Here is a 16,504-nt window from a genome sequence, read left to right on the forward strand (position 1 = left end):
TCCCCTTGCTCGTTTCCCGGACAAAATCTGGCAATGTGCCTTTGCCGCTTACATCGGTAACACGTGATATGGTGTCGATGCTTCACACTAACATTTCTTCCCGTTGCGCTATCCAGTAGGCAATCGCTTGCTCTATGATTGAGTCCATTACACTTGTAACACGGCTGTGAAGTATCCGTCTCCTTAAGATTTGTGTTGACCGTGTGGCTAATGCAGCTTGCTGTGGAACTCCCGTGCAATTCTTTAAAATGGCACGAGCGTGCGTCAGCACGTGTGATAGATTTAGGTTTCCATCTGGGAGGATGCTCGTAATAAGTCTTCTGCATGCTCCAGCAATGAATGCACATTGAAGGCATTGTTCCAAGACGCCGCCAAACAGGATAGCAAGCCTGTGTAGTTCTGCTAAAACCACATTGACTGTTTCACCTGGTTGGAGGCAGCATGCTGCAAACTGCTTCCATGCACCGAAAGGATCCAAAGCAAACGCTGTATACAGTGCTTTCTTTATACACTCAAAATCGGCCCGCTTTTCGTCACTTAATTGCTAGTACACAGCATATGCGCCGCCTGACAAGCACATCGGAATGACGCACTTGATGCACTTCATCCCACTCAGGTGACATATTAGTTCAGCTTTCTCCAACCACTCCACTACTGACTGTTCGGATTCACTGCCATCAAATACAGGTATGAGCTTAAGGTCGAAGGCCATGATAGCCGAATTAGCTTGCCGCTACACAAGGGAGATAGTGTCAGAAAAAAAAAGTATATATATATGTTTGTTTTCACATGTGATGGCACAGTCCTTAACAAATATATTTACACAATTCTGAATACCACCGCCGAATCGACATGCCACGAACAAATACTGTGGAATCAACACACACGTTCCCAAGCAGAACCAAACAATCTCGCCGAATCAACACGCCATGATACGAAAATCCAATAACGCGAGACACGTTATTAAAGAAGTGTATTTCAAAACCCGCAAATCACTTATCGTTCTTTTCATAGTCGTTGGGCGAAACCAAATCATCACTTTGGAGTAAGATGAGTGTAGTTCATTGGTGGACTTGATTTGTAATTGAAAGGTCTCGGGTTCGCTTTCACCGCAGGTAGGCTCGACTCATTCACTTGTGCACTTTCTCGGCACCGATGGTAGAGAAAAGTATAAGTAACATTGTTGCAAGGTTAGTCTAAAGTACATGACGGTTTGATTTTTCCGATTCTAGTTCATGCTTTCCAGTCAAGGGAAGGGTGTTCCATATACAGAGTCCAAATATAGATTACAAGTAAAATTTTTATTTTTCATAAACTGTAGACATATTGATTTTTTTTCCACAATATTCAATCAAGTGTTGAATACTTTTCTGTTCAAATAATAATGTTCTTTTTGCAATATCATTCAAATTATGATTGCCGTAATTGAAATAGAAAAGCAACAACTGTTTCACATAAGCAAAGTGAAAAAGTTTGTTAGTTGAAGGAGATGACAAATCAACGGGCAGAAGAAGAGGATGATTATCTGTCTATCTATGATAGATAGGTTTTATATCGGAATGTCTTTGATAAGTATCGATAATCAAAAAAATCTGAAAGAAGGAACAGGCAATTTTAATTAAAATTAATGCCTTATACAGCCTAACATCGCAAGTGCATTTGAAAAGTTTTATTACCGCACAAGCAGAAAGGCCCAGCATATAAAATCAACAGTAGGTTCTTTGATATTACAGGAGTGTGTTCAAAATGAATGTTTCTGTTTAAAGCACAATTGAAGCATGCTATTTGATTTTTGCCTTTTAAACTAAAATGCAAGCCATTATCTCCATATATAATATTTTGATTGCAAAAATTCCCTTCTAGACCAAAGTACTGTAGGTTTGCAACAACAGATGCCACATAAAAATTTATTGTGTCTAGACTATAAGCCATTATCTTATGTAGCTTTAGAATGCCGTTTTAGACACATTTAGTCGTTATAATAAAATCCTACATTTGATCCTAGGAGCAACACCATCACAATCAAAACCATCTTTAGAAAAGGTAGTTCCTTTTTTTCCCTTTAAATATCAATTCCTCCTACTTCCCCTAGTTATCATTGGGAGGAATTCTGCATTTTTGAGATATATGGGGTTTCACTCTTTGTCACTGGATCATAAACTCATAGACATAACATAATCTTTCCCTTTTCTGATTGAAAAATAATACAGTCTCCTCAAAATAATTTTGCTCTTTTTCATATATTTTTCTATATTTCATATCTAATAGATTTGCAGAGGTCTTAGCATCACTTTGATTTCTGTATTGTATATTCTATTGTCAGTACCGATTTTGTATTATTAAAGGGATTTAAGATTACCAAAACTTAAACTCTTGATTCAATATCTTTGTTGCTTTTGAAAATCCCATTTATTTACTATTTTAAAGTTTTTGAATAAATCTAAATTAAACTTGATTTTTTTTTTCTTAGAGCTCAAATAAAAAAAGTTGATCATGACCTTTCTAAAAATAGACAATCTTTAACTTATTATGAATTTGAGAAATAATTTGTGTTCACAAATTTAGATATATACATGATTTTGTGGTGAACGTTTGATAGTTGTAAAGCAACTGTCTCCAGGTTTTACTGAATTTTAAATGTTGGGTTTTGTCATCTATTAACAATTTCATCTCTCAAGTTGTATAGATTCACAAAGTTTTTTTTATTATTATTTGTGTAGTATTTACTCTGTGATCATAATATTACTATTCTCCCAGCATTACCTCGTCCTTGGCATATGCTAACAAGAAATTATAACAATCAACTGTTCATTAGCAAACTTGTATATACTAGCAAAGATATTTGATTGGAGGTAGAAAAATGAAAAGAAAAATGTTTTTGAAATGTAATGCAAACATTTCTAATGTAATGTTAATTGCCCAAGATGATTAACAATGGTGTCAGCAATAAGAACTTGTATTAAAAACAAATATAACTTTGAAAATAAATCAATTCTTAAAACTAGAATTTAAACCGTGACAAATATTTATCTGCTTATAATTGAAAATTTAAACCTTTATATGCAATAAAATTTAAACCTTTATATTGCAATAAAATTGAAACCTTTCTATGCAATAAAATTGAAACCTTTCGGTGCAATAAAATTGAAACCTTAACAAATATTTACCTGCTTACAATTGTACTTTTCTCTGTACAAGACGTTTAATTATTTTGTTTTTTTTTTTTTTTAAGATAATTTTTCTTTTTCTTTTAGATCTGGTCACCCTCTGATTATAACTTCATCAGCCAGGTTACAGCCACAAACTTTCCGCATTCTCATTATTTTCACAGGTGAGTACTTCTCTTTAAATGAATTTTAATTTTGAAAGATGATTTCTGGAATCGGTTCTATTGTAAAACCTTTTCTCTAGACTTGTTTTTATTTTTAATATTTCCTTTTTTTGTTTCCACATTTAGTTTTTGTGATTTTCAACAATAGTTATTTTGGAATTAGAATTTTTGTACAAACTTTCATTCAAAGTTTTTATTTTCATACCATGTAGCAGATGAAACATTTTTTAAGCTATTCACATCGGTTGGAATCTAAAAATCTTTAATTGTTACCTTTCAGTCTAACACCTATTTTATTTTCACACACACACATCGGGTGTAGCAGTGAAATCCAAAAGAGACAAAAAGAAAACAAGCAACAAAGATTTGTATACACAAAGACTCAACAGTTTATTTAGCAACAGTTACATACTATATTATTTTTCAATGTAACAACTGTCAGTAGATGTGATCATTTTTCATGACCATATCTTTATATATAGTTGCAAATGTCTTTATCATGGCGGCCTTGAGAGAATTGACTATGTTTCTTCTTGGTCTTGGCCTCAATCAAACTCTGGAATAAACTCAAGGGAGTTGCAGTCAGGTGGGAAGAGCAGCTGTAAGTCTGCCAACCAGTGGCGAGGAACATTGTTGAGCAGTCACATGAGTTGTCTTTGCCTTGGGTGCAGGAGCAGTGTTCTGCTAGAAGATGTAGGGGTGTTTGATAGTGATCTTGTTCACCCAAGGCTTTACCACATTCCTTAGCACCTCCTACTAGATTCTTGGTGGTGACTCTTGGGTCTTTCGAAAGGAAAATGGAGATCATGCCAAGAACCTCAATGTCTTTGCAGTTTGAAATTCTTTGTTGATATTAAAAGTAATATGCCTAGCATTAACAAATTTTATCATTCTTTTGAATTTTGCTCATCATGTTTGTATGGAACATCTAATCACTACAAATGCTCATTTTAAAGTCATTAAAAAAACAGTAAACACACCAAGGCTAAGCTCCCTTGATGATGATTTGATGAATGAAATTGAAGTACTCTCAAAATAGAAAGAAAAATGGAAAAATTTGATCCAAATATTAAATAAATTATTTGAAAAAAGTGGAAAAAAGTGGGCTAAAATAAAACATTGCACTTTAATAAAATTTACCCAAATATATATGATATAAAATTTACCCAAATATATGATATGATATAAAATTTACCCAAATATATGATATGATATAAAAGTTACCCAAATATATGATGATATAAAATTTACCCAAATATATGATATGATATAAAAGTTACCCAAATATATGATATGATATAAAATTTACCCAAATATATGATATGATATAAAAGTTACCCAAATATATGATATGATATAAAATTTACCCAAATATATGATATGATATAAAATTTACCCAAATATATGATATGATATAAAATTTACCCAAATATATGATATGATATAAAATTTACCCAAATATATGATATGATATAAAAGTTACCCAAATATATGATATGATATAAAATTTACCCAAATATATGATATGATATAAAATTTACCCAAATATATGATATGATATAAAATTTACCCAAATATATGATATGATATAAAAGTTACCCAAATATATGATATGATATAAAATTTACCCAAATATATGATATGATATAAAAGTTACCCAAATATATGATATGATATAAAATTTACCCAAATATATGATATGATATAAAAGTTACCCAAATATATGATATGATATAAAATTTACCCAAATATATGATATGATATAAAATTTACCCAAATATATGATATGATATAAAATTTACCCAAATATATGATATGATATAAAATTTACCCAAATATATGATATGATATAAAATTTACCCAAATATATGATATGATATAAAAGTTACCCAAATATATGATATGATATAAAATTTACCCAAATATATGAAACGGCTTTGCAAAACAGTGTATACAATAATAAATTTACATATAATTTACATATAATAATACGAAAAACAACAGAAGATGAAATATAGATTCACAAAGTATTTTCTTGGATAATAGATAAATATTCTCCTAATAATAATGACCTATTCAAAATTATGGAAATAATGTAAAATTGTATGGAAAATATGCAAATGTGACAATGTTGACAGCTAAAAAGGGTGATGTTCCACGGAGACAAACATAGAAATTCAGACAGTGAAAAAGAAAGGAAAGAATGAAAAGGTTGAAGAGGAAAATTGGAAGGAGGAGAGGGTCCAAACTGTGTTAATCGCTTGTAGAAGTCATAAAAGAAAGGAAATTGATAAGAAATATTCTGGGTTTTCTCAAAGAAATCCCATTTAGTTTTATTGCTCAGAATACTGAGCAATAAAACTAAATGGGATTTGATAATAAATTTATTTTCCGAGCAATCGTGAAATAAAAATGGCTGACGATTTTAATGGCACTTTATTTAGCATGTGAAACATATCTCATTGAAGGTGGTCTTGTCACAGATCTGTGTCCAGCCAAAGAACATTAGGCCCTTGACCAATATCGAAACAATGATAATCAATGGCAGATTGTTATTCAGACACTAATTATCAACAGAAAAAATATTGTTAGACCGATTGCCGTTGCTAATGTTGCTAACTGAATTCTTAAGTATGTCAAGTGTCGAATTGCTTATCAAAAACTGAATCCACTCGATGATTATTGATTAAAATATCTGTTAATAACCTCTTTTGTGTGGTTGGAATTGATGACAAATTAAATAAAGAATTGTATTTTGAGAGACCAGTCTGAATAATAGGAGGAAAGCCTTTGTCATAGTAGCAGGGCGAGATAGAAAATTCAGGAAGAAGGAGGAAAGAAAATGCATGTTGTAAATCTGCTGACAATTCCAGTGTCATAAGGGCAGATCCTGGCTTATTAGAACCAGTAAATGTGGCAGAAAGTTAGAACAATGATGTATTATTGAGAATTGCAAGTTAAATTCTATTAGTTGAGGGGCAGAGACATCCCCAGCAAATTCTCTAAATAAGTTGGTGTAGCGATAGCTCCAGAGAGATGAACTGGGTCAAGACTCCGCTTTGTTCTCTACTGGTGTCCACATCACCTTTGGCCTTAGGATTGATGACTAAATGTGAAAATCACCCAGAGTCACTCTACTTTTCCCACTGGACTTCACATCGTTGAGACAGACCCTTTGACTTATGGTCAAAATCACTATACTTTCACTCAGACTTTAAGGAGTGTCATCCAGACACAACTATTAAGAGCCTATTTGTTTTTTTGTTTTTTTTACCCCTTTTTGCAGTGCTGAGAGTAGTGGGGAAGTCAACGTTAGCCTCTGTCTTGTGTATGGTTTTGTTGGATTATGTTACGGTCAACTGCTGGTCAGATTGTACTAAAGGACCCTCTTCACCCAAATGAGTCATTGTTACCCCTGTCACTGTGGGCCCTTTCACGGGCTACTGAAAGATTTTTTAGCTTCATTAAATAGAAGCAGTTCATAGAAAAAAGACCTGGTTTTGTATTCAGTAGATGATCTACATGGAAAGCCTATCTTTGAAAAGAAAACAGATCTCTAAAGGAAGGCAGCTGTTGAACCGTCTATATAATTCCTTCACATTCCTTTACGAGAAATATCCATTTTTCAGAATATTATTCTTTCTCCTTTCAAAACATTTTGTTTTTTCAAAAAGGAATGTGAAAAAAACAATGTTTTAAAAGGAGAAAGAACTTTGAAAAATGGATATTTCTCGTAAAGGAAACTCAACAAAAGTCATATTCAGCCCCAAAAGATGAAAGGAGCAGAATCTTCTCAAAGTGTTAAATTTATATTTGTGTCCCCTCTGTCACAGCCATCGTCACTGTCATGGTTATCACCTGGGCGGTTTCACATTCTCTTTAACCCTCTCTCCAAAGTTCTTTTTAACTTTCCTTCATAGTACTTGCTGACTATCGAACTCATCTTGGTATTTAGCCTTGGATGGATCTTTACACCTGATTTGGGTTGTGTTTTCAAGCAACTCAACTCTCGGATTGAAGGCCATCGCTCACTATCCACATTATGGGTAGCTCTGATCGAAGGAACTCCAAACTATGCAGGATGAAAATGAACGATTGCCTTTGACTCATGCGCCACACATCCTGAAAGCTTTTACTTATGACGGGATTCGGTGTTGGGCTTTTTCCAGTTCACTCATCATTACTAAGGGAATCTCAGTTGGTTTCTGTTTACCAGGTTGTGTCGTCTGACCTGAGGGCAGCGGTTTCATGTTTTTTTTTTTGCTCTGGATAGAGAGAGTCTTGATTCACCATGTGTAGTCTCGCAGATGGAGCACTTGTCCGACGAAAAACAATGCACATCAGCATTATGGAAAAAGGCAGTGCTGGCCATGCTGCTCAAGGTGCCATTGGCCAGCCCCTTTTTGATAGAAGGCGAGACAAACAGATGGCACTTGCATCACCAATTGGTGGCTTTTGGCTGCTTTGGACAGATTCCATCTTCTTCTCCTCCTCCACAGTGTTTGTCTCGCATTCTTGTCCATAGTTGAAAAGGGGAAGACTCCACAGTTTGTCTGCGGGAGACGAAGGAGGCCAGAGAAAGAAAAAGGAGCAAGTAAACAAATGTGATGCTCCCATTGCTTTTCTACTTTCTCATCTCTCTTGCGACATTATGGTACCTACTGTGCTGGAGACCAAGCAGACAAAGACTTGCAAGATGTCTTTTCGTTAATGGCAAAAATGTAACATTCTATTTCTCAACTAGACGTGGCCCTGAGACAAAGGATCTCAGAGCTGCAATGCACGTTTGAGGTGTCGACGTTCACCAAGTCCTGCAATTCGCATTAGTTCTCACATCAATACTCGGATGAGCCAAGTAAGCCCCTATCCCGGTTTAGCACTTGGCTTTTATTTTTTGTTTTCCGTTTTGATTTCCATTTTTGCGAGGAGGTATGATGGCAAATGTGGACTTCTATTGTGGTAAGCAGAGGAGGAGGAGGAGGAGGAGGGCGGCAGTGGGAATCTCTTCTCACTTGCTTCCATTGTTCTGGAAATCTTTTGCTCATCTTTTTGAAAAGATGCCGAACCAATCATAATGCTCAATGGTAATAATCCTTCCACAGGTTCACCTATGGAACGTTGTTGTATAACTTTTACTTCCTTGTTCTTGTAACTTCATTGTTATAACTTTTACTTTGTTCGTCTTCTCCAAGCATCCATTGCAGCCATCACTCCTGGGGGATCCCTTCTGTCAACTCCTTTAAGTTTCAGCTTTGCAACCATATATGCAACCAAACCCAGAACCAAACTCATTTCCCGTAGAAGTAAATGCTAACAGATTGCCAGTCAGCATCATTTATGGTCGGAACTACAGCAGTATCTGATTGTCTTCGAACCTCTGACTCTCCCTCTTTAGCAAAGAAAAATATGCAATTCTTCCTTTTTTTAGGCAATTACATATAAACACCCTAAAAAACATGACACAAAGAAAAAACAAAAAAAAATAACATTAATATAAATATTTCATCATTTTAGGGCAGTTATCCAATTGTTTTTCTAGGAGTAATAAATTCTGTGCATTTTTTTCTTTTGGGGAGGGGGGTTGACGATAATGTGTGATTTTAACAGGATTTTTATGGGAGAACAAAAAATTATTTTAGTAAAATAATCCACCAGTTCCGGACTATTCTAGCATTTTATGGCAGTTAATATATTTATTTTTCCATGAGATAAATTCTGTACATATTTTTAGGAGGTGTCTGTTTTTTTTTAAAATTTAATTGATTATGTATGGTTTTGCTACTCCAACGTAATGCTAGTGGTAGGGTTTAGACCTAGAGTTCGTGGGAGAGTTAAAAGAATTTTTTCAGGAAGGGGGGGGGGGCTTGTCACTCAGATTTATGATTAATAGTACAACATATTCAATGGAAGGCATTTTTAAGAGGCAAGCTTGTCACTTGATATGGTAGAGTAATTTTTCAGCTTGAAAATATATCAAAAGTATTTGGAGTGCTAACTTCCCTGGCCAGAATAGCCAGGAAATGGGCGATCATATATTATATATACTAAATTTATATATAAAACTAATCCTCCTCTATTCTAAATTATTTCTTTTTATTTATTTATATCTTTAAAATAAAACACTGTCATTAATTTAAAAGTAAACAGCTGACAACCTCTACTGCTGGCTAATAGCTTATAATTATGAGGACTAATAGTCAAATTGTTTGCTTTTCTGAAAAAGGACAATATTTTTTTGAATAGGATGATTAAAAATTGCTACTACAAAAAAGGAAAACAGCATAGAATTACAATTTTAAATGCGTAAAAAAAATAAAAAGATTGATTTACTTAATAGTTGGAGTCTGAAAAGTATTTTTTTCAATGTTTGACACTCATGTTCTGGCACTCGTTTTACTTTTAAGATAACAAAAAATGAAATGGGACAGTTTAAAATCAATCTCACTTATTGCTGGAGTACAATTCCAGCAATAAGTGAGATTGATTTTTTTCCTGATTAGTTTCCAAATTTCATGATGAAATTCCTTTTAACAGAAAGTGACACAATGTTCAACAAATGAGATCGGAGATGCATTGCTGTACAACTTATACTCTTTACTGATCCAAGTTATGACAACAGGACCATTGCCAGCACCTTCAAAATGCATTGCTGGATTACCACGAATAACAGGGATGTGCCAAGAGTGGTGAAAACAAAGTTATGGTCTTTGGTGTGGTTTCAAGTGAGGGCCACATCATGCCACCTCACATCTTTGATGTCGGCTTGAAAGTCAATATGAAAATGTACCTGGATGTGATGAAGAGTGTGGTGATCCACTGTTGCAACAGGGGATCACAACACTCTTCAGACAGACCCTGGGTGTGGCAGCAGAACTCAGCGCTGGCCCACAAGTCCAAAGAGACCCAGGCTTGGCTTCAGAACGAGTGCTACGACTTTATACTCTTCTCTCACTAGCCCCTCCTCCTCCCCCGGCCTAAACTCACTGGACTATTTTGTTTGGTCATACATTAAGAACATCGCTTACATAACCTCCCACAACACCAAAGCCAGCATGATCGCTGCCATCCATTGAGTATTCATCGAGCTCCTGTGGCACTTGTGGAAAAGGCATGCTCCCAGTTCCAGATCTGTATTGAGGCAATGATTGAAGCTGAAGACGGCTACATTGAATAAATGTCAGCTCTACTACATAATAAAGTTATCTGAATTTATTTTTTCAATAAAAGTTTTGAAATCAAGCTGTACTGTTGTTTTCTTTAGAGCGACAAATTAATCGTTCTCCACCCTGTAGTTAAATAAAACTGTTTTTATTTAAAAATCATAATTTTATCAGAAATTAATTTCTAAAGTTTAAAAATGAGCTAAAATTTTATTTTTTAACTTTTATTTCTTCTAAAAATATGTTTTTTATTGCTAGTGGTGCCATTGGAAGTGGGATGTGTATTTTTTCAAGATTCCCAATCAAAGATACCCATTATCTTCAGTTCCATTTGAATGGTTATGCACATAAACTACTCCATGGAGATTGGTTTGGTGGTAAAGGTGTTGGTCTTGTCAAACTTGATATGAATGGTCTCAACATCAACGTCTATGTGACCCATGTAAGTATTGGCTGTCAAATGTTCTTTTTTTAACATTACTAACAGGCCACTCGGCATTGCTCGATCATAAATTATACCTAAATATGATATTTTAATTTATGCAGATTGCGTATTTATTATTATACCCATAGCATTACAAGCATATGCTGTATTTTCGTGGACATCGGCAATATTACATACCTCTTCAACAAGTCATATCTTTTTTGGGGGTCAATTTTTAAAAGAATTACATTGATGGAAAGAGAATAGAATAAGCATTCCAATGTTTATTTATTTTTCTTTTATGCATTCAATATTTTTATGCTCCAAGTTACTGTAACGTGCATCCAGGAGATAAGCGCCCGCGTGTTTGCGTGTTGTGTGGGTACGTGGGAGAGACGGATGAGGGGAAAAAGACTTACCTCGAGACCAGCTCAGCGTTACCGACCAAAAATAGAAAAGAAGGACCAAGATGGCAACCGCCGTCTTTTGTAAAGTATGATGTCTCGCAAAGTCACACGAATTCTCGGAATATGCAAATTTAGCCGGCCTAGAACGACGATAAAAGCGGGTGAGGGGAAAGACGTGGGAGAGTGACGATTGAGTTGGCTGGGGAATCGTGTGGCTGTTGCTTCTTGTGCCGTGTTGAGGATATCTTACCGTGTTAAAGAGAGAGTCGGGCGCCATCTTGAATTTTTCCTTACACTTTTTCCTTACAAGCTATTTCGGCCATTTGGCCTCTAGGACTATGACCGAGTCGAAATTTGACTTAAAGCTCATACCCGAGTTTTACGGGTCCACGTCCATCGTCGACTGGGTTGAAAGGGTCGAGCTGACGTGCGACCTTTGTGAGGTGAAAAGGGTACACACTGTAATTCCCCTGAGATTGGCTGGGGGTGCCTTGAGTGTATATCAGCAACTCAGTGCTGCCGAAAAGGGAGATGTCACCGCAATTAAAGCTGCGCTGTACAAGGCATTTGCCATGGATTCTTGTACGGCCTATGAAAAATTTGCTTCCCGAAAACTTCTACCGGAGGAAAGCGTGGACGTTTTCTTCGCTGAGTTAAAGAAACTCGCAGTTCTGTTCGGTGGAGGGGTGTCGGAGCGGACGCTCGCGTACGCATTTGTGGCGGGCCTTCCCACTCGGGTGAAGCAGCTACTGAGAGCCTCAACCAGCGTTTCAACAACGACCATGGAACACTTGATGGAACGTGCTCGAGCCATCATCAAAGATGAGGAGGACCTGGGGGAACCAGTTGTGATGGCGACACAGACAGGCCAGATTGGCGCTCGGGAGATTCCGAATCAGAACCCTGCAAGCAATGGGAAATGTTTTCGCTGCGGCCGACGCGGACATTTTGCAAGGAATTGCACCAACAGGGGGCGTGTGCGCTGTTTTAAGTGTGGCGGTTTGGGGCATCTAGCCCAAAACTGTGCGGGAAACGTATCAGGGGAGAGGACGTCAGCGCCGCCCTGCTCCCCGAGCAAAATTTGAACAAGGCGCAACCAGTAATGACCGTCTACGTAAACAGGATACCCTGCTCAGCACTTCTCGACTCAGGCTGTTCGCATACTATAGTGAACACCAGGCTGTGTCCAAGTTGGACTAAGAGGAAGATCAAAGTCACCACACTAGGAGGCGAGACCCAGACATGCTGTGGAGCTGGAACTGTCAAGATCTACACGGACACCGGTGCAGCCACTAAGATCAATGTGCTCGTGACCCAAGGAAATCTCCTGGGGTTTGACCTGTTGCTCGGATACGATGCCATCAAGGCGCTGGGGGGAGTCGCAATTCATCGGGATGGAAAGGTGCGATTCTTAGAGGCCCCAGTGTGTGCAGCGCTCCATATCGATCGGCCGGATTTTACAGTGGACTACGACTCGCGCAAGAGGGCCTGGATTGCATCTTGGAAGTGGACCGAGGGAATGGCACCGACTAAACTCAAGAATGGGGTTGCAGAGTACCCTATACCCAGTGAGGCCCGAGCAGAATACGAAAGGGAACTAAAGGCGTGGATCCAAGATGGCTGGTTAATCCCCTACCCTGAGGACAAGCTTGAGCCTCCGAAGGGTCTAATACCCTTGATGGCAGTAGTCCAGCATAACAAGTCGAAAGTACGGCCCGTGCTGGACTATAGGGAGCTTAACAAGCATATTGAAGCCTACACTGCCGATGCTGATGTATGCGCCAGTAAGTTGAGGGAATGGCGTCAGAAAGGCACTAATGTCTCAATATTGGATTTGCGAAAAGCCTATTTACATGTGCGAGTTGATGAGACGTTGTGGCCGTTCCAGACAGTTTGGTTCCAGGGGCAGAGGTACTGCCTTACACGCCTTGGCTTTGGCCTAAATGTGGCACCACAGATCATGAAGACTATTGTCAACACAGTATTGTCCCAAGAAAAGCCCATGAGGGACTCAACGTCAGCTTACATTGATGACGTATACGTCAATGAAGATGTACAGTCTGCGTCGTGTGTCAAAGAAAAGTTGGCTCAGTTTGGTCTGGAATGCAAGAATCCCGAACGTTTAAGGGAAGGAGCACGTGTATTGGGATTGGATGTTTATGAAGAAGATGGCACCCTACAATGGAGGCGTGGCAGTGAAATTCCAAGCATCCCCAACCTCGTTACAAGGCGGACCGTTTTTTCTTGGTGTGGAAAACTTGTTGGTCACTTACCGGTCTGTGGCTGGCTCCGCGCAGCTGTTGGTGTGATTAAACGCAGAGCAAATTTAACAACCACGGGTTGGGATGACATATCCGATGATGTCCTACTAACTCTGATGATTAAAGAGACACCGGAGAGAGTGAACAAGAAGGACCCTGCCTGTGGGCGGTGGTGTGTTAACGGAGACAACGTAGGTGTGTGGGTTGATGCCAGTTCTTTGGCGTTGGGAGTATCGTTGGAGCAAGGAGGAAACGTGTTCGAGGATGCGTGTTGGCTGCGGCCCGTAACAGATTCTCAGCATATCAACCTAGCAGAGCTGGACGCTGTTGTAAAGGGGGTAAATCTGGCCCTGCAGTGGCAGTCTAAGAAGTTGACCTTGTACACAGATTCTCTCTGTGTCTACCACTGGGTGTCTGACACATTTTCAGGACGGACACGAATCCGTACCAAGGCAGCAAGCGAAATGTTAATACGGAGAAGGCTAGACACGCTAAAAAACCTGGTATCTGAGTATGGGCTATCACTGAGCGTCACTCTGGTGCCATCACATTGTAATCGTGCTGACCAACTGACCCGTGTACCTCAGAAATAGTATGAAGCCGCGAAGATGGGAATGGAGATTACTGCTCGATCTTGTGCAGTTGCAATCGACCCATGTCAAATACAAAAAATTCATGCACAGAGCGGACATCCGGGTATCAAGAGGACCCTTTATTTTGTGAGGCGTGCATACCCAGCAGTGACCAAGATGGATGTCAGACAGATCGTCAGAAATTGTGAGGCTTGCCAGTCTATTGATCCTGCACCAGAGCGATGGCAAAAGGGTCGCTTGGAAGTTGAGAGTGTGTGGCAGCGGCTGGCCATGGATATTACCCATTACAGTGGCAAGCCCTTTCTAACTCTCATTGATTGCGGGCCTACGAGATTTGCGGTGTGGCGGCAGATGACCAGACAGGATTCAGCAAATGTTGTTCGCCACCTATCATCCATTTTTTTTGAGCGAGGTGCGCCGGAAGAGCTCCTGACTGACAATGATGCAGCGTTTTGTAGCCAGCAAGTCCGGCAGTTGTTAGATGAGTGGGGCGTCCGACTACGATTGCGATGTGCGCATGTGCCGTCAGGAAATGGCATTGCTGAAAGAAGCCATCGCAGCATCAAGAGAATTGCTGCCAGGAAGCGATGCACTATTGCGGAAGCAACATATTGGTACAACATTACGCCAAAGGACGGGACGTCCCCTTCAACCGCACCTGCGAATGCTATTTACACGTACCGAGTCGGAGTGAAGGGAATCAACACTACGCAGCCAACCGACAAGGGAACATATAACAGATATGAAGTGGGAGATCCAGTGTGGGTGCGGCCTCCAGGAAATCGGTGCACCGACAAGTTTAAGCGAGGACACATATCTGGAGTGATTAGCCAGCAGTCTGTTTTGGTCGATGGAACCCCACGACATGTGCGAGATCTTCACCCAGCTACCGAGGTGCGTCATACAACTACAGAAGAAAGCAGTGAAGCGTCTAGCGATGAGCTGCCGATGCACGGATTCAGTGAGCCCCTTCCAGAGACTGATAGCGATACTTCATCTGATGAGGCGGAACCAGATCCAGAGCCCGAATCTGAAACAGTGAATGTACCTCTTCGCAGAAGCACACGCATTAAAAGGCCCCCCCCCAGTGCTCTCTATGTGATCATCAGATCAGGGGGGAGTGTAACGTGCATCCAGGAGATAAGCGCCCGCGTGTTTGCGTGTTGTGTGGGTACGTGGGAGAGACGGATGAGGGGAAAAAGACTTACCTCGAGACCAGCTCAGCGTTACCGACCAAAAATAGAAAAGAAGGACCAAGATGGCAACCGCCGTCTTTTGTAAAGTATGATGTCTCGCAAAGTCACACGAATTCTCGGAATATGCAAATTTAGCTGGCCTAGAACGACGATAAAAGCGGGTGAGGGGAAAGACGTGGGAGAGTGACGATTGAGTTGGCTGGGGAATCGTGTGGCTGTTGCTTCTTGTGCCGTGTTGAGGATATCTTACCGTGTTAAAGAGAGAGTCGGGCGCCATCTTGAATTTTTCCTTACACTTTTTCCTTACATTAACTTGCAGCATAAAAATATTGAACGCATAAAAGAAAAATAAATTAACATCATTGTAATGAAAAAAAAAACCAGTAAAAAATGACAGCAAAAAGAGAAACTGTTTTTTCAATGTTTCCATTTCATACGTTTCGATGCAGATGCATGAGATCAAGTTTGATTGGATATGGCTGAAATTTTACAGGTTATATAAGTCCATCTCTACTTCATATTTTTACGACCACAGGAAGCAAAGTTGCAACCAAGCAAAGTTGATGAAGAATATTTCAAAATTGATAAGATAAATCAGTATACATCATCCATTTTCATATAGATAATAGTTTCAGAATTATTTTCATGTATAATATGTAAATATTTGATAATTATTAATTGTGCAGAAATTTCTTTAAAATGTTATCTTTTATAGAAATTCAAATCTGCTTGGGGGTTGCCATGCGCTCAGCTGACTAAAGAATAATAAAAAAAACTTTTTTCTACTTTCAAAACGAAAGCAGAAAAATCAATTTCATTTTTTTATTCTGAATTTGTCAATTAAAAAAAATTATTTTCAAATTTTTCAAATTTGATTTCCAAACAATATTATTTTGTTTTTTTAACGCTTTTAGTACACATGTACTAAAAGCGTTAAAAAACAACAAAATGTATTGAGTACATGCGTTTCTGTTATTGTATTTATAACTTCTTACTTGTACTTAAGATAGAATTTTGTTTTTTTAATGGTAAAAAAAGACAAAAGACGAAAAAAAAAAATATATAACAAATAAAAAGTACTTGTGCACTTATGCTACCATGCTGAAATAATAACGCTAATATTTAGAAACCC

At 38.3% G+C, this 16,504-nt stretch overlaps 1 protein-coding gene across 2 annotated transcripts in view; it reads left to right on the forward strand.

The window, feature by feature from the left end:
- LOC145249666 (putative neutral sphingomyelinase) overlaps positions 1-16,504 on the forward strand; it is a 210,959-nt gene that overhangs the window by 92,346 nt on the left and 102,109 nt on the right. For both annotated transcript variants that reach the window (XM_080111450.1, XM_080111451.1), the window contains 2 exons: positions 3,255-3,331; positions 10,750-10,933. In XM_080111450.1, coding sequence (XP_079967576.1) covers positions 3,255-3,331; positions 10,750-10,933 — 261 coding nt within the window. The remainder of the gene's footprint in view (positions 1-3,254; positions 3,332-10,749; positions 10,934-16,504) is intronic.

The sequence above is a fragment of the Euprymna scolopes genome, chromosome 28, assembly GCF_053919585.1.
Source record: "Euprymna scolopes isolate OS-2025 chromosome 28, ASM5391958v1, whole genome shotgun sequence".
Lineage (NCBI taxonomy): Eukaryota > Metazoa > Mollusca > Cephalopoda > Sepiida > Sepiolidae > Euprymna > Euprymna scolopes.